We start from the raw sequence: 19,374 nt of genomic DNA, 5'->3' as shown, positions 1-19,374 counted from the left end.
TGGTCAGAAAGGCCATCTAGTACAGTGCTTCCTGATCTTCACTGTTCAGGCTTGATTTCATTTCATCAAGAACTTTTTCATGCTTCATTATAGTACTTCACTGCTGGTGAATGAGTAACAGATTTGGAACTTGACAGGTTTAGTCAATGTTTGTAATGCCGTTGAGAGAACTTCTGATCCAGTAGTCCATTTGAGTCTAGTCACAGTAACTCTGAACTAATGTTTAGTTCCTTTCAGTCTTAAGACTGTAGATTAACAATGAAAGTGCAGAATGAGCAGTGGCACTTCATGGCTGCTGTAAGATAAAAACAGTGCAAACTGCACTGAAGATGAAGTAATTAATGCAGCTGTGTTATACTCTTGCTTTTCATTCTTCTCCTCCTACCCCTCCTTGACTATAGATTTCACTGACAAACCAAGAAGCGGACATCCGAGTCGCCTATGTGCATCTTGGCTCACAGGTAGGAATTCAGTTTCATCCAGTGTTCTGCCTTCTAAAGGGGATGTGAGGGATAATCATGTACATATGAGAGCAATATGTTCTCCTCTACTGGCCTGCGCTGATTTCGATGCTGCCGATGTGGATTTTAAAAGAAATAGCTGCAGTTGCAAATTACAGTTGTGGAGAAATTCTTGATCTACATCTTATTCTTCAGGCGTATGTTTAATTAAGAAGTGGAAACGGCATTGATTCTTTTGTACATATCAGTGCTTGGTAGATCCATAATTTTATCAGATGTAACTTTCTCTCCTTTTTTTTCCTCCTCCCTAATTAAATTTTTCTAAATCTTATGTTAGAAAGAGGTATTGTTTATAACATAAAACAGAATTTCATAAACCAATGGTAAATAAGTCTGACCTTTTGTATATACAGTAGTGACTTGCTAAACAATGGGAGTTTAATGTTTTAGAGTTTGTTTTGGTTTTCTTTTTTCATAGAAATTAAATTCACCTTATGCCTTTCTTTTGTAATTCTAAATCATACTTGTCAATTAAAAATTTCTGGATCAATTAACGCAGCCTTAACTGCTTCAGAGTCTCAGCTGTTACCCTTTTTTTCTCGTGTTATCCAGTGAGTCAATGACAACATGCTGGGTTAAGAGCTGTGTGCGAGTCTTTTTTTTATTCTCCAAGTTTCTTTCTTTGCAGTAGATCTGTTCTAACATTTATCCCCTAATCATGATGGTTGGGAAATTGAATATAAGTTGGGAATTGGGAAGAGTGTATGTCCTTCTGTTCTTCTGTGCCCCATTTAAGAACTGTCATTAGGAATCTACTCTTCGTTTGAAATTAGCTGAAGAAAGTCTCAACTCTTTATTTGAAATCAAGTTGCTTAATTTGCATGGTTTTGCATTTTTCTTTAGTTGTAGTTTTCTGAAGATAGCATTAAAACATTATTGTTTGTTGTATAGAATTAATAATTTCTATATAATTATGTTAGATATTTCTTCTGTGAGCTTCAGATAAAAAGTAAACGTGAGTTTGGGAATTGCTTCATTTAAGAAAGGGAATTTGATTAGCACTCCACTGCTCCAAAAGCATCTTTCTTCTAAATTTTTCTTCTCCATTCCTACTTACGATGTGATTTAAAAAATTTTCCCTCAGGCCCCTCTCATTCCCTTAGGAACAGGAAGGTAAAGGCAAGCCATGTCAAATGCCACACAAAATGGCAGTGTATCAGTAGATAATGCTAGTCCTGTCAGTTCATTTTTGTGGTATGAGGCATTAATGTGACAATGTTCACTGAGTTTGGTCAGGGAAAGAGGGGGGCTCAGACTATATCTGACCTTGTTAATTAATATTGTTTGTAAACATAACCAAGTTTCTTCCTTGGAAAATATTTCATAGTGCCACCTTTTTAACATGCCTATATGAGGTAAATGATTTGTTGTGTTTCTTGCATTTAATGACATTTCCTGGTACATCAGTTTTGCAGATAAATCAACCTCTCAGACTTAGTGAGGAAAATGCATTGACTGCATAATATTTCACAGAACCACAGAATATGCTGAGTTGGAAGGGACCCACAAGGATCATCACGTCCAACTCCTGTCCCTGCACAGGACTGTCCCCAAGAGTCAAACCATGTGCCCAAGAGTATTATCAAAACACTTCTTGAACTCTGTCAGGATTGGTGCTATTGCATTGATAAATTGATGTTAATGTCAGTCATGCTTAACCATATGTTTGGACTTGAACATACTGATGTAATTCCTATCTTCTTTATGTGTTAGAAACAAAAGTTTTTAATGTGGAATAGACTACATACTAGGAAGGGAAAATCCTGAGAATTTCTTTTCAGGTCATCTTAAGTGCAAAAGGATTGTTGAAGTCAGATAATTTCAGTTTGTGTAAGCAAGTTGTAGGGGGAAGCAGTTGGAATGGCTGCATCATTCTGATGTTCTATGTGTACCCACCTAAACTAAAAAGAAAGAAAGAAAAAAAAGTGGACAGCAAGCAACCTGTTACTGAGAGACTGTTCAGGGAGATTTCAATTTTTAAGATTTTGCTGATGTTAGTCTGATCCCTAGTCACAGCTGCAACACTGCAACGTGACTGTAGCACTTTTCTATGCCTGTGACAATTTTGTTCACCAATAGCAGACCTAGAACTGTTTTTATATGTTCATCCTTTACTGTGATGAACTGTTCAGCATTGTAAATTGTTCCATTTTATGGGAGAATAGAATGGCAATTTTGTCAGTTGTTGGCTTCGCTATGGTTTGAGTATTTTGTGTGTATTGGTGTATTCCTCACAGTGATAAATGTGCTGCAGTAATTCTTGCATACTTAAAGTGGAACATAACATTTGAAGGTGAGTTTTATTCACTTCAGTATAAAATTACATCTTTATTTCCTTATCCTGTATCTGTTTCACTACAAAAAGTCCTGTAGAAAGCCACAGCATCTATAAAATTGATGATTTTTGCTTTTCTGTGGAACGTGGTATTTGATTTTTGAACATTTTTTGAGCATCTGGGTTTGATTCCTAAAAATTCTCTTTTTTTTCATAAAACTAAGGACTGATTATGATGGAAAGGGTTCACTTTGAAGTTGATATCAAAAAGCGTGGAATGGGTTGAGGACAAAGGGACCTCTGACAACAGTCTAACCTAGTCACTCTGCTCAAAGCAGAATCAGCTAGAGTAGCTATGGCCGTGTCCAGTTGAGTTTTAAATAACAGCAGGGTCAGAGACTTCTTAACTTCCCTCAACAAATTGTTCCAGTGTTTGATCACCACTGCAATAAAAGAGCTTTTTTTCCCTTATGTTTAAACAGAATTTTTGTATTCCACTTTGTGCCCCTTGCCTCTTGTCCATTGACTGTGCATCACTGAGAACAGTCTGGTTCCATCTCCTTTTTGCACTCTCCTTTAGTATTTACGCACATCAATGAGATCCCTTCAGAGCTTTCTCTTCTCAAGATAATCACCTTGAACTCCAAACAATTTAGATAGTACTGTTCACATGTGTACCTTAGAATTTGCTGGAAAGTAACAATTTCAGTGAAGGCATGATGTTTTCATCTATTTGGTAATTTTCCATTTGGCGTGGTGCCTGTACAGTGTGGCTGATGTTTGCACAGCTGTTAGGAATTGCTCACAAAGAGACTTGCAGTAGGGAATCTAGCTTATAATGTGAGCTACAGAAAAATTATCTTTTAAATTACAAATTTTTAATCAAAAATATAAAAAGAAAATCTGTTTAAAGTATTTTAAAACTCATCGTTAGTAAAGTTAGTTTATTGTGCCCTGTGAAGTCTTTAAAAAACACATTAATGTTTGCTATGAACTTTACTACTAACATCTGCTGATGCTTTGCAGTGAACAAGGAGAGAGGATTTCTACAACAAAGATGTGCTATTAAGATGGGACAGTGGGTCAAGATAGTAAGAGGAATATAATTTGCCAGTGTTGACTGGCAGAAGACAGTATTGATCACAACAGTAGTCCGTGTGTGCCCACATCAACCCTTGTGCAAGTTTTTATTCTTATAGTAACAAAACAGAATTTAATTAGTAGATTTGAAGAGAAGTAGTAAAATCAAAGAAATTTGTGGAGAATTCCTTTCAAAATTGAGAAATTATTTCAGATGAAACTCAAAGATGTAGATTATAGAATGTCACAAGTAAGTAGAGTTTTGCATCACGGTATGATTAATGGTTAGCTTCCACTGAATCCCCCCCCCCTAGAATTCTATTTAGTAATTTGGGTAACTATCTTTCTAATACTGTAGTTTGAGAGAGAAAGAGGTCAAGAAACATCATTCCTTATGAAAGATAAATGTATCATGAATCAAGAAACTACTTTTCACACAAAAGCGCACAAGAGAGATTACGTGGGGGGTTTCGGTTGTTTGGATATAGTAAGCAGTCTCTGTTATGTTGCTGTAGCCCTATTTAAGGGCCTGTTTTCTGTTGCATTCAGTCTTCAGCTCAATATCTGGTATTATCAGCCTGCAACTTTATTTACTGGTGGGCAATTTCACTATGTCTTTAAGACACTTTTCACCAACAAATGTCACAAAAGTGAGTGTGTGTGTGAAGGCTTAACTGAAAATTGTGTCTGTATATACTTGCTATGTGTACAAGAAATGCTTAGAGATTTTCAAGAAGTAGTTGTTCCTCTGATTCTAAAACACCTAACATTTTTTTCCACTTTGACAGCTGAATCATTTTCAATCAAATGGTGAAGGCTCCCTTCCAGTCTTTGTTTCTTCATGTCTTTCTTGTGGATACTCAGGAAGGGAAATTTGAACATAACAGTTTATTTCCAAACACAGACCTCAAAGCAAACCTAGAACTAAGTTCCTAGTTCTCCACCCTGATGGAAATGTGTGGTTGTGTCTGATATATCCGTAAATTACAACTCAAAGTATAGGAAAAATACAGTGTAAGTATAATCCATGAATTGGGGTGGGGTTTTTTACTTACAAATGTCAACGTTCACTTTTACAGAATGAAGTAAAATTTCTATTCACAAGCCAGTTTCTAATGCCACTATATGGTTGTGGGAGAGAAATAATTAAGCAGAGCAAGAAAGAGAAATAAATATTACAGACTGCTGGGTGTTCTGTTTCAGTAAACACTGCTGTATTCTGAATTAAATAGCATGCAGCTTTTCAAAGCTAAACTGTTACAACTTCTGGGCCAGGCAGTGATGAAATTTAGATGTCATATTTGATACCAAATTCAGTTGCATCACATGCTTTAGTGTCTGATCCAAGACCTCTTTTGAGTAACCTGTCACATTTCTGAAATATGTTGGCAAGAACAGCCAGATTGAATGAACACAGATTATAGATTATAGTCTATTGGAGAACATTGTAATTAGCATTTCTATAATTTGGCCACAGAGTTGAATTAAGACCTCAGTATCTTTCTGTTATTTTTAGTGCCTCAGTTATCTTTGCTTTGTCCTTTAGACCTGTAAAAAGCTTTTAAGCACAGAGAGGGCTCAGTGGAATATTCTTTTGCCTTAGCAAGATTCGCACTAAGGTAGGGAAGTGCATCAGGAGCAGGAGAAATGCAGTCCAAGCTCTTTAACTTCAGCTCTGGACAGCCCTGCTACTTAGAGGAGCTCATTATTTCCTGCTGCACCTTAGATGTGCCAAAAGCCATTATGAGCACTGGAGCAGCACAAATTTAGGAATATGCAATGACCTTGACTCTCACCTCTCTTAGACCTCTCAGAAACAGTAGTAGTACCATACAGTGAGATTTTCTTGTATTTCAGGAACCATACAGGCACCAACTGACCTCACTGAGAGTTAATGTTGTTCACAATGAAGATCTGAGGCTGTGAAGTAAATGCTATGGGCTTGTTTTCTCTCCATCCTCATTGCTTAATATTTTAATCTATTCAAATGTTGTCAAATACAAATTTGATATATTCTTAGTTCTACTGCTGTATCTGTAAGTTATGTTAATTTGAATAAAGGAAGACAGGCCAAACACAAATGATTATTATGGGAACTTCCTCATCAACATTCCTTTGTCAAGAGGAAAGAAAGTTCAGACACATTCTAAGGGGCAGTTATAAAATGGTGCCTTAAAACAGGTAGTGATCAGATTTGTGTATTTCACTAGCAAACAAATAAAAAATTTCAAAAGAATAATGAAAACAAATCTCACACTAACTTAAACTTTAATTAGAGTGCAATTAATTAGAGTATGTGAATTATCACTTATCTTCATTGTGTACATTTTTTCAGATTTCTTTGGGTTTTTTACATCAAATCAGAATAGATTGTCTCCAGTTTTATTTGTCCAAAAATGTGAGTAATAAAAACTGGATAGGCACAATACACTGAAATATCTCAGCATAGATATTCATACACACTTTATATTAGAAGGGCAAACAACCATGAATAATCAGACAAAACTCTCCATGTATATTGGGTCTTAAACATAGTATGAGAAAGAAAAAAAGAATCATTAGCAAAAGAACATCTGGCAGAAACACATGTTTATTCTTTATGTCTCTCATGAGATATACAGCTTTCTTATTGGAAAATTTCAATTGATACTCTCATTTGTCATAGAAAGAGTTCATGTATCTTGACAGTAAGATAGTAAATTATTTACAGTTTTTCAGGACAGTAATATTTATTAGTAACAATGAACACTTACTAAAAGCCACATAATGACAATTGCATACTGAATCTTACAGATATTTTGTTTTAAAGGAAAATCTGGAATAAACCTACTCCTGTACATGACTGAAATAAGATGGTGTAGGGATACAAATAATTTTTCTCACAGCTTAGTAATCTAACCTTAGTCATAGTTTCCTTAACCTATTCCACTTTAGTTATAATCCCTCCTTGAAACTAAGACTGTAATTTTATTTTATTTCTGAAGATCTGTGAATTTATTTTTGTAAATGGTCTTGAATGGACAATCAATTGATCATTGTGAACTGAAGTTAAGGATCATTGGTAGCATACATTCTGTGCAGTGTCTGAAGGCTGTAATGTTTGCCATTAAAAAATTAAGAGGATAGATCCTCTCTCTTCCTGTCCCTCATTATTCTTTCACAGATACATAAAATATAATTAAAAATACTATAAAAATAAGAGGCTTACTCACTGTAACTTTTGGCATGCTCCCCCAAAGATTGAAGTGCTTGCTTGTAGGTATAAAGTGTTTATCAAGAATTTATGATCCAAAGGGTTCAACTTACTGAACTGGTAGTCAGCAGGGGTCAATTTGACATAACATAATTTCCCCAGAGTCCTACTTTGCTGAAGAGAATACAGGCTGCTGTATACAGTTTATTGTACATGTTTTCCTTCCATATTTAAAATCTCATGACTGAATTACTTCTGATACTGGTATGTACCAGGGCAAAACCTAGTTTGCTTTTTTTTTTAAAGAAAAATACAAACACCTTTGAAATGCCTATTTTAAAGTCATTATGCCTTCTCAAGATAAAATGTGTTTTTTGCTAGAAGACATTTATGTTATAAAATTATTTTAGAACAAAAAACCTTCCAAGAGCTGAACTACATGACTGACAATCCCCAAGTGGACTTGCTTCCTCCGCTCCACCCCTACATCTGTTTTGCCTATTGTATTCTACCTGTTCAATGTCAGTTACTCTTATGAAAATACAGCTTAAAATTCCCAAAGAAATGGAGAAATCTAGTCCCAAGAGTATGATAAGCTAGGCACCTTAGAATACAAGTGATTTTCAAGTTCTGGGCAGTGTTTCACTGAAACACTGACATGAAGCAAATGTGATACAAAGCTCAGAAACATTAAAGAGTCTCATCATTACTGAGTTGAAGAGTAAACTGTGAGGTATAGCTTGGACTACATATGTTTAAATGCAAAGGTAGTTTTTATTTTAAAAGAGCTGTCTGCTTTGAATATATGTTTGTTTTCTTTCTGTCACCTGAAATCTCTCTCCATAGGCTATTATTTTCTCTGAAAATGGAAGGAACTTACAAGAATAAGGTAGATATGGAATAGATATGTAGGACTTGAGTTTATTTTCATGAACAAAACAGTATAATCCTGAAAACTAAAGATTCTTACTCTTATCAGTGGTATTTAAAAAATTACATTTGGAAATGATCAGTCTTTGGAAAGTGCTGTCTCTCTGAGAGGAGTAGAGATGACCTATTGTGATTACACTTAAGTCCGGTCAGGATTACTATCTCCCCTTTGCTCCACCTGCCATTGCGTTTACGTACCTGCAAAGGGGGACACACATACCTTCATGATATGCAAAATCACATAAAACAGAACTAAATTGGACTAGTTGGCTTCAAATAGAAAGAAAGAAGGTTTTAACTCCTGCTTCTTGCTTTGTTTTTGCAAGGGTTAATATTTTGTTCTTTAGTTAGGTATATATTTACATTTATTTGGGATTTTATGTGCTAAATGCCAGCTTTCGATCATGTTTAAAATATTTTGATGAGATAACTGAAACAAAAAGTTCTCCTGCCTGAGAGGCAATTTGAAATAAAATAATACTTTAAAATGGGGTTAAATGTTCTACAGGTCTTTCAGGGGACCTGGGTAATAGTCACTTTGCAAAGGAGATAATGATATTTGTCTACCATAAAAGGAAATATAAGAAGCCCTTCAAGACAATTGGATATATCTTGGTAAATTGCTTCCTGTTGGTGATACTTGAAAGGTAGGATGACACTTAGCAAAGATTCATTTAACAAACTTTTGGCTCTTGCTGAGGCTTCGGGTATATAACTGTATATACTCCAACCATTTAATGTGAGTTGGTTTATTTTTATTGATGGGAGGCAATATAATTATCCCCTTACGTCCTGTTATCCCTTGGAATTATTGACTCAAAAATTTCTGAAGGGATTTTCAGCACATATTTTGAAAACAAAACATTTTGGTGAAAGTGACAATATTGAAATGAGGAACTGCAGATGGTAATTACTCCCAAAGTTATGAATATGGGAGGGGGGGAAAGAGCATTATACTTAGAGATGGTTGAATATTGTTTGCCAAATATTTTATTCAACAAATTATTTGCTATTGCATAATTTGAAACTCCCATTTGACTATTTCTATAGCTCATTGGAGAGGGTTCTAAAATATTTAGTGAGTAAGAATTACGTAAATTGAATAGTTTGACCTTTTTGGGTTTCATTAAATAACAAAAAAAAAAAAAAAAAAAAAAGAAAGAAAAGAAAAATCTTTACATCTCTGTATATCAGTTCCTGCTAGGGCTCGTTTGATATACATAAAACTAAAAATGCTTTATATCTCCAAACCATGTTGTGAGTGAAGACTAACAGATGCTGGCTTTGCAGTGGCAATTATTGACTTATCCTGATTATTAAAGGAGAATAAATGGAGGGGTGAATCTTTCCAAAGACACATAACATATCTGAAGACCTAGATCTATGCAGTAATTTGAGATCTTCTTAAGGAAAGGCAGAGTTTTTTCAAGTGTAACTTTTACTTTGAGATTCTGTCACTTTCTGCCTAGGGTAAGTGCTGTGCTAATTCCTCTGATTTCAAATGTTGTATAATATAAACAAATACTAGATTATTTGCAACTATTTTCATATAATATGCTAGAATGGGATTAGTGCGTATGAATCACTGAGTCACCTAAAATGATTGTTCCTGTAAGAGAAGACTTTACCAAGACTTCTGTGTTACAGTCCATTCTTCATCTGTGCCTTTGGTCTTTTTAAGGTGCCTTGTGACTTTGACCTGACTAGTCTGCTCCTGTGCATTGTTTGTCCTCTGTTGGATTATTTATTTATTATTTCTCTTGAGGAAAGTAACATTTGGCACTTGATGGAAATTCATCTTGGTTGATTGGACAGTCCTTTATTGCAAAAAGCTGTTTTCATCATTTCCCAGGCAGATTTCTATCAAACTGAGCTCTCGGTCATGTGTAGTTGGGCTGTGCCAGGAGCTGGAGGCCGAAGAGCCTGTCTAGCTTCCCTGCTGCACAAGCACTCAGGTGGATCCTTTGGGAAAGGTACTGGGTCCTTCCCTGGAAGTTACCAGGATCTTCTTTTTTCTTCTCAAACAGTTCTGGTCATAGCTTGAAATTTCCTTCAATTAAAGAAAAATATCTTCTTCTTCAACAGTTCGGATCTACTGGGAAAACTGACAGCTTCTAAAGCCAGGGTTTTAGAGCTGGCCATGAGTATGTTCAGTCCAGCCAAGGTACTAGTCAGATAATTCAGTGGATTGTGTGTGGAACTACTGGAATGATGACTGTACCATTATGGCACTAGGCAGCTGTAGGGTGCCAATGTACTGTAATTTAGATAAGGTGTCTTTTAAACATTTTGTTATCAGTAGCTTTTCCTGGGATGCCAAGAGTCACTGCCTAGCAGTACCCAGAGCAGGGTTGCTGAGTTTCCACCACAAATGATTAGGCAGGAACTACTGACAGTGAACTGCAGGTTTCTTCAGAATCTTTTCCATCATGGAGTGGAAGGACATAATTCTTGTAGTATAGGTAGAGTCATTTGTTCTAAAGACAATTTTTCTTCCTAACAGGCTGTGCCAAAACAGCATTGCTTTCTGTTAATCAAAGTCTTGCCAAGACAGTACATTTAAGAGTAGGATTTCATTGTTTTGGTTTTGTTTCCAGACTGAGATGAATTTCTATTTAAAGTTGTGCTTTTAGTGGTATTTATTAACATGTAATATTTAGGCTAACCTGAAAACCATGCTTTTTTCCTTTGAAATAAACATTATGTGATATTTGATCATATCTAATAAATACATAGTTAAATTATCAGGAGACATAATTAAGAATTTCACATGATTAGTGATGTATTAGTGCTGTATTCCTCATGGAAACCAGTGCTTCATTAAACACATTATTTTAGGATGTGATCACTCTAGGCCTTTTTATACTATTTGAGTTTAGGAAAATATACCTGAAATTGTGTAATTGTGAGTAATTTTGATATAATATTACTACAAGGACACTGATATTTTCACTATGTCTTTTTTCTTTGGCATATCCTATGTTTAGTTTCAGCATGAGACATTCATTGCTTGTATTTTCTGAAATGCAAATGAAAAAATGCACTTCTAAAAGAATTGTAATTTTAGTTGCTGCTTTACTAGATTATATTACATGGAGTCATCTACCGTGTTATATTTTAATGAAAAGAAACATGAATTTATATTGGTAGTCTGCCTAAATTCACTTTGCTTTCACTTAGATAAGAAAATTAACTATTGGATTACATGTGTCTTTAACAGCATCTTTAAGAGCATTGTCAAAACAATCAACCCATTACCACAATCAAGTCATAATGGAGTTTATTTTTAACACACATTGGTGTGTATTTTAAGACTGTGGTTATTCTTTTTTTAAATTCCACTCTTTCCTTTTATATATCTTCCCTTTTTTCCTTCTTTTCACTATTATATCAGATTTTTAGCAGTCTCTAGAGATCAGAAGGGCACTTGTGAGAATACCACCTTTCATAGCTGCAATAGAATCTTGGTTTACGTGTATATATGCAGGATACCACTAAAGTACATATTGATAAATTACTGCAGTATTTACCTCAGTACTTATATGGAAGGCCTCAGAAAAGCCTCATACATGCAATGTACATGATATATCTGTCTCTTAGTAGGAAGTGGTTATTACGTGTCCACTTGAGGGAGGATGTGAAACATTCATCCTATTGATATTGCATGTCATCATATATTGGGGGAAGGAGTTGGATGAGTAAGAGAAGGATTTGTTTTCTATTTTTGTTTAAAATCAAATTCATAGTTGTTCATCGTAGAACTATGGAGAATGGATTTTCTTAGGAAATTTTTTTGCTCTTTATAAAACTTACTTAATATTTAGCCAAAGTTACCTTACAAAATAATCTAAGTAGATGCTTATGTATAAACTGTAAAATTCTAGTAACTTTTGCAGTGTAGTATCTCTGTGTGTGATACTTGTATTTAGAAAATTTAAAAATGCATATGTCCTGATTATTTAGGGAAATATAATTTTAAATAATTATGGACTAATAAGTATCTATGCTATAGTGGTATAGCAGATTTGTTCTTTTATTTTGGATGGCAGTAGAAAGCCTCTGTATCTATAGGACACTAATTTTTTTTAATTTTTTTAATTAATATTCAGGACTTTTCTAAATCATGCATATTTAGATGAGCTGTATCTATAACCGTGCTTCTCTTGTCCTTTGAAGAAGATGCTATAGCATGATACATAATTGTTGAACTTCAAGGATTATTAAATCAGTTGTGAACCCAGATTTTTTTCTGTAGTTTTTTGTGATTTCCTATGTATATGTATGCGTCATATCAAATCAGTATTACAAATGGCCTTCCCTTGTGTTTTATTTTAACAACATTCCTTGTTTGTCTGGTGTGAAAGTATGTTAAATAGCTTTGGTAGTTTTGCTATTCAGACTAACTTTTTTTGCCTTGTACTTAGAAAATATTTTTTTCTTTTTCCCTGGCAAAAATTTTTAGCATCGCTACTACTCATCTATCCATCCCTGTGGTACACGAAGCCTTACCATGTAATTCTCAGAGATCAATTGTCAAGTACAAGCATTGTAGAGAGACAATACTTGTCCCAGTATTCATGTTTAGTATTAAAAATGCACATGTAAATGGCTAATTGGAAAAATAGAGTTTATATGTATAACAAAAACCAGTAATGTAAGTGTCTGCTTTTATTGTGGTTGATAGAACTACACAACAGTGAGAAAAGTTTGTGGGCAGTACTGATAAATACTTGTTAGTAAACCCTCATTCTTTTTTGTAATAAATCATACTATAAAAATCAAAAGTTGAGGAATATAATTCTCATATGTCAGTCTTGTATTTGCATTGAATTTCAGCACTTGTGATTCTGAATGTCTTAATTCTTACAAATTATATATCTAGTAAAAAACCACAAACCTGGCTGGTACTGCTAGATAAAAAGAGAAAATACTGATTATAACAGGATATTCATTGTTAAAATTGTTTTTCTGAGAAAGCTAGAAGGTATGTGGTGTTCCTAAACTTCATGTACCTAATACACTGATACAGGGAAATAACTATTTGGATTAAAAATGAACTGCAAGGATGATTCCTGTAGAGCTCATTAAATATTGAATTTCCATTGTGCTTCTACACAGTGAAATGGTGGATGAAAGATGTTTGGTTCAGACTATAGTGAAGCTAATTTGGGAGACTTTTTTCATCCAAAAATTCAAATTTTGATATTTCATCTTTAATGAATTTAAAATATTTAATTTGATCCAAAACAAAGGCTTGTTCTAAAAAAAAAATTTTTCCCCCAATTTAAGGCAATTTGGGGATAATGCTGGTTAGGAACAGACAGGCAGATGTTTTTCAAATTACTGTTTCTCTCCTTTATTTAATAAGTGCTAATTACAAGAAAAATGTTATATGTGATTCTCACTTAAATTTTGTTATGTTGCCATTTTGAAAAAACATATACTCACCATAACTCATTTAGAATGCAAGCATGTGATAATGCTAATTAATGTTTCTGGAGTTAGGATATTAAATTGGGGAGCTAACTATAGTTGTTTTTTTAGAGTAGTTAATTTTAAAGCTTCTCACATGGTCTTAATGAAACCAAATGGACTGGCTTGTCTTCTCTGATTGGTTCTTATTACTCTGGGAAAGTATAACTGGAGCTCTCCTCACAACACTGTTAAAGCTGTTTCAATGTAGGACAAAGGAGGATTGTTTTAGCAGGAAAGAAGGCACAAGATGAAGCCTAGGCTGCTAGTTATCCTTCATTAAGAACAATTTGTTTTAATCACAGGTTTTATGACCTACTCTAAGTACTGCATTCATTTTTGGCAGCTTTTTTCAGGAATTCCAGCAGATGAACCATGTATAACACTTATGTTGTATATGAATGTCTGAAGCATCTTGATTTGTACAGAATACGTAAACCTTTCTTTACACTGAAGGACAACTGTATTTTGTGGAGTAGTAACTCCTGCTACACCACATTTTTTATTGTGTTCTCTGTTAGAAGGTGACATCAGCATTGTACAGACATTTGAGGGGCAGAACTGGAGTTGGTGCACACTGGTGCTTTCCAGTAAAAAAAAGAAAAAAAAAATTAGGTAGTTTACAAGAGGTATAACAAAATCTATATCAAAATATTTGAGTAAGGTTTCCTGAGGTTTTACAGGGTCTGAGGTCTAGACCTTTATTTCTCCTTTTGTGATGTTCATCTTTTTGCACCTGCCACTTGTGAGAGTTGTAGCTGTGTCTTCTAGGAGGTACTGGAAACCTTTTGGAAGAACAGTTCCTAACAGAGAAACAGTAGAAAACAAAGGTGCAAAAACAGCTAGGGGAACTTTGAAGCTATCTGTATTACGGCATATTTAATATCCAGATACAGTGCTTACCATAGAAGAAAATTTTCCTGAAAGGATATAGAATGCTATGCTTGTACAGAAATACTTTCTCAAAGGTAGAAGACTGGGGTAAATATTTTAAAGTATCAGATACGAGGTACAGTAGGCATAGAAAAATGAAAGGGCATGCAAAGGTTGGACCCTATGATCTCAGAAATCTTTTCCAATCTAAACGATTTTGTGACACAATTTTATAAACTGTAGAAAATAAAGTGAAAATAAATACAGTGTTTTGCATTGTGTCAGAGAGATGAGACCTGAAGTGACTGTCACATTTAAAGAATCATTTTTTCTTTTTGTTGATATCGCAGTTATCATCCTGTTAATCAAGATAAAGAATGGAGGAATAGGTCAGTTATGTTAATTCCTGAAACAAGAGAATTCAACACAAGGAACAACTTATCCAAATTAAAGTGGAAGGAGAACCAGTAACAGCTTTATAGCACTTAAGTTACATTATATTCAAAAATTAATTGGGAAAGTAAGACTCAATACACTTTCCTTGCTGGAAGCAAACATGGTCACAAAATGCATATATACATGTATATATATAAATGTATTATATATGCATACATAAGTATTTCCTCTCATCCTAAATATGCTTTCATTTGAGATGGCAGGCTGTAGTGGTTTTATGTAGTGCACAGTAAAAAAAACCCTGAAATGTCTCATAAAAAAAAAAAAAAAAAAAAAAGAAAAATTAGACTGAGATTGAGAACTGGAAAATTTGTACTGACATTTATATTGCTACTTCCTATTTAAATTTTCCTAATTACCATACTTTAAGATCATGGGCTTTCATTATAGTATGTTTTTCTGTGTGAAGGTGAAGGAAAAGGAGTTAAGGCTTCAGGAGCTGAGACCTGACAGTAGATTTGAGCTTGCTCACCCTATGCAAGCTGAAATAATCTCAGCTGGTAGAGAGTTCATGCACAGTGGTTCCAGGCAAAGGAGCTGAACTGTAAGCTGCTGCCCTTGATGTCGTTGTCCTCTGGAGAAAGGATTATTCTAGTGCCCAGATCAAGACACTGCCACCAAATCACAGCAGTCAATAAGCACAAACTACAGTGCATAGGGGGAAGTGGTGCTACCTCCCCCAGGGGATGATTTGGAAATCCAGTGTCTGGCTTGGTGAACCTCAGAATAGACACATCACTTGAGTCCTTCATCCTTTCTTGAGTCCTAGCTGGATGAGCCTGGGGAGTGAACAGCTTTCAAGCAGATAATGTTTTTGTTATAGTACATTTACATCCAGTGGGATGAACAACGTCCACCCCCAGACCTCCTTATTGTGATGAAAGTCATCTCTCCCTTCAAACTGACTGACCTTTCTATAGATTTATATGTGTGGATTGTTGGCACATGGTTTAAAATTAAGTCAAGGAGCAGAGGGAAAAACTAGCACAACCATAAGTTGAGGGGTAAAGTACTAATGGAAATATGAGCCAGCAATTTCATTCTAATGGGAAGATAATTGTCCATTACAGGGTTTGCAGGTAGACAAGAAAAACAAGATGGCTTTACGGCATTTGCCTGTTGTGCTCTGAAACCCTCAAAGTGCCCTATATGCTACTGAGAATTCAATTTATTTCACAGCGTGGTTTAGGCTCCTCTATTTCTTTTAAAGAGACAGTTCTTTTATATTGACATAGAGACTGTAAAATATTGCAATTCTTTATGTGATCCATGGTGTCATCATAGCTCACAGAAGTGAGACATCAGTCTTCTCACTGCATATTCAAGGGAATCACTTTCTATGTTTTCGAGTGTATGAGTTAATTGCTACTACAAGGCATCAGGGTTTTCATTGCTAACTCATCCCTACTGCTTCCTCCCCTCAAAACTCCCTTCTGTCACATCCCCAGTCAAAATGCAGAGCTAAAAATGAAAGTACTGGTCTATTCCTGTTAATGGCCCTTTCCTCCTATCCGCTATCTTTCTGCTGATGCAGTGACCTCTCGTCTCAGGTGACCTCCTGACTATAATAAATGGTTCCTATACAGTAGAGAAAATACTTTAAAAAAATACTTCCTCACTCTCCTCTTTAGTCTGAAGAAGTCTATGGGAGTGCTAATTTCCTTGATTGTGTAAAATCATGCATTATTATCCATTGGAGATCATCAACTATAAAGGATTATTTGTTTCCATTCTTTTCCTTCTGTAATACCTTCCATGTAACAGCATCCACAGGTGCAGGTGACAATTCCTGACCAAAGTAAAAAAGAGGAAAAAGCAATTAGGAAATGATACAACAGTAGCCTGCTTCTGAAATATCCCACTTAACAGAGGAATACTTCAAAAACAGAGTTTGCTTCTACTTTATCTGTCCAACAACAGAAACCAGAAACAGAAGCACTTGCTTACCAAGTGAAAACCTTGCAAAGGAATTGTATGAACCTTGCCAGCAAAAGTGCTGAATTAAATGCTGTGACTTGAATTACTCAAGTTACCAACAACCTGACAGTCAGGCAACGCTAAAAATGTGGTAATCTAGAGAGCATTTCCTTGCCATCCTTTGAATAGATCACATATGGTCTACCTGGAGTGAAAGGAGTGAAAGTCCTCCGTATCCTAATAACTACTTCTAAACATGGACATGGTATTGAATTTCAGTAGAATTAGAACATACAGGATATTTTTAATTGTGTAAATTTTTTTTAATTGAATGAAAAAGTATAAGAATAAACCTTAATCTGTTTTTACTGTATCATCGATATTAATGATCTGTAACTCAACTTGCAATTTAACCCTAAATATTAGGGGAGGGTGCTTTTGCTTAATGTCCTTCTGGAGTGACAGTTTCAGGCATTGACAAAGTTCTATCAAAAATTTGTGTCATATGTTAATCTCAGATCAGGAGATTGACAGTCAGGTGTACCATTTGATGGATATATACATATGAAAAATTGACTAAGAATTTTAAACTGGGTGTCATGTGTGTCACAAATACTTTTGTTAAAGATAGAAATTTTTGTTGGTAGCTTTTGGAGAAAGAAGAAAAAAATCCCTTTATTCTTTTCATTTGACTCCAGAAATCAGTCACAGGTATAACAACTCAGTCATAGAAAATAATTTTGTTCTTTTAAAAAGTTAAAATGATGTAAAAAATGTTTTGCCTATTTTTCCTCTTAATTTTCTGTATTTGTATTTTTTATGCAGAGTTTTACTGTGGTAGTAAATTTCCAAGACTGTTACTTTTCAAATTTATGTTGTTTACTTTTGTCAAGACTTGGGGGTACTTAATGAGATTAAACAGGGCAATTACTAAGTAAAGTCTCCAAACACACTCTCTCTAATGTGAGAAAATGCATGCATGCTTCAATTTAAATGAGAAATGGGAAAATCAAGTTTTTAAAAGACCATAGTCCTATAGCATATGATATAAAGGGATTGGAGTTATATGATAGTATGTTGGACGATGAAATAGGAATGGGCATAATGCAGAGTAAGGTTGTGATGGGGAAATATATTAGATCTTTTCCTTGCATGGTTTCTAGCTTTTGAAGAATTCTTATGGAGCTAGAATTGGTGGCCATTATTTGAGGCATCCCTGAATGGGTGTTTCGTCTTTTTTTTTTTTTTTTTTTTTAGCTTCCTTTTTTTTTAGTCCTTCCCACTCACCCCCTCTCTTGCCCTGGATTTGGAAAGCAAAACCACGACAGCCTGATATTGCAAAATATCAAATGAAGTAAATGCTGTTCTTAGCATAGTTAAAAAATATAATTGAAGAAATAAGGTCTCTTCCACTTCTAGTAATTCTGAGAGTATTAAGAGTGTAGTGAGAGAGGGAAAAAAAAGCTGCACAGAACTTGGCCAGTTTATGGGAAAGGTTCTGTGAAGTGTTTGTCTTTATTGGCACTGGCAGATGAGATTGGAACAATAAAATTCCAGATAATAAAGTGAGAATTTGGATAAAAAGCAGAATATTCAATTATGTGGATGTTGCATTGTTAAAACACTGTTAAGAAGCAGTCAAAACACAGAATAAAATCTTTTGTCTCATTGTTATACTACCTCCTTTTTCCATTGAAAAACTCTATCAGAGAAACAGAGCAGATAAAGGAGAATAAAAATACTGCATCTAAGGAAGAAAAGAAGTGACTGATTATAGAAAAACATAACGGTCATACTTCTTGTTGTGATATGTCTTCAATAAAATTGCTACTGTCATTTTATTCCAAACTTTCGGCTTTTTCAAAAGTGAGCAAAAAGAAGATGATGCTTTATTAAGTTTGATGGCTGTACTTACACCCAGAAAAAGGACAAGTTAGGCTTTCATATAGAAATCTGCATTATAGTAGTTTAACCATTGTCTAAAGTATATTCCACAAAGATGGAATTAATGTATTTAGGCTTTTTAATTTAAAAGGTTTGTAATTTTTACTGAGATATGTGGGAAATTGAGAAACTTACTACTTTTTACTGGTGTAACTTTTTGGGGAAAGAGGTGCATGAGAACTGTGTGTTCTACCATAGATTTTCTTGCAAAGCACAAAGTATTTTGCTCCAAGGATTGTAATGATTTGACTATTTTGTGTTTGTTTGTTTGTTTAGCCAAATGAAAGAAATGTTTACATATTTGACATACGTCTGTCATAAATGAACATTTCCATAAGAACATACCCATTTTTATTGCCATCCATAATCTCTGTGAATCTCTGAATATGCACTGGGGTCTGAAATGTGCCCTCCCTAAGTAAATAGTCTATTTTGCAAAGTCATCAGTGGCAATTTAGTGGTTTGAAACAATTTAAATCAGGTGTAAGAGTTATGTGAATTACACATACCCAACAAACCTTTTAAAGAAAATAGATCTGTGCCTTGTACAGCAGGTGATGTTTACATGTTTACTGTGACACAAAGGTGGTTGATCTTTAAGAAGAATCTGTTACTTATTTGCATACATTTTTTCCCTTTTGTAGAAGTGTTGAAATTATTACTATATCATAAATTATTCTTGTTAGCATTATAATTGCGATAATCACATCGAA

The 19,374-nt window shown here is 34.7% G+C and overlaps 1 protein-coding gene across 8 annotated transcripts in view; it reads left to right on the top strand.

The window, feature by feature from the left end:
- Positions 1-19,374, top strand: part of PPFIA2 (PTPRF interacting protein alpha 2) — a 333,097-nt gene that overhangs the window by 39,348 nt on the left and 274,375 nt on the right. For 4 of the 8 annotated variants that reach the window (XM_050324727.1, XM_050324724.1, XM_050324726.1 and 1 more), the window contains exon 3: positions 402-461. The exons of the other annotated variants lie outside the window; for them this stretch is intronic. In XM_050324727.1, the coding sequence (XP_050180684.1) occupies positions 402-461 (60 nt within the window). The remainder of the gene's footprint in view (positions 1-401; positions 462-19,374) is intronic. 8 annotated transcript variants of the gene reach the window in all.

This window comes from Myiozetetes cayanensis, unplaced genomic scaffold, assembly GCF_022539395.1.
Source record: "Myiozetetes cayanensis isolate MyiCay16 unplaced genomic scaffold, myiCay2020 scf3, whole genome shotgun sequence".
Taxonomy (NCBI): domain Eukaryota; kingdom Metazoa; phylum Chordata; class Aves; order Passeriformes; family Tyrannidae; genus Myiozetetes; species Myiozetetes cayanensis.
This window is presented reverse-complemented; position numbering and strand designations above follow the sequence as displayed.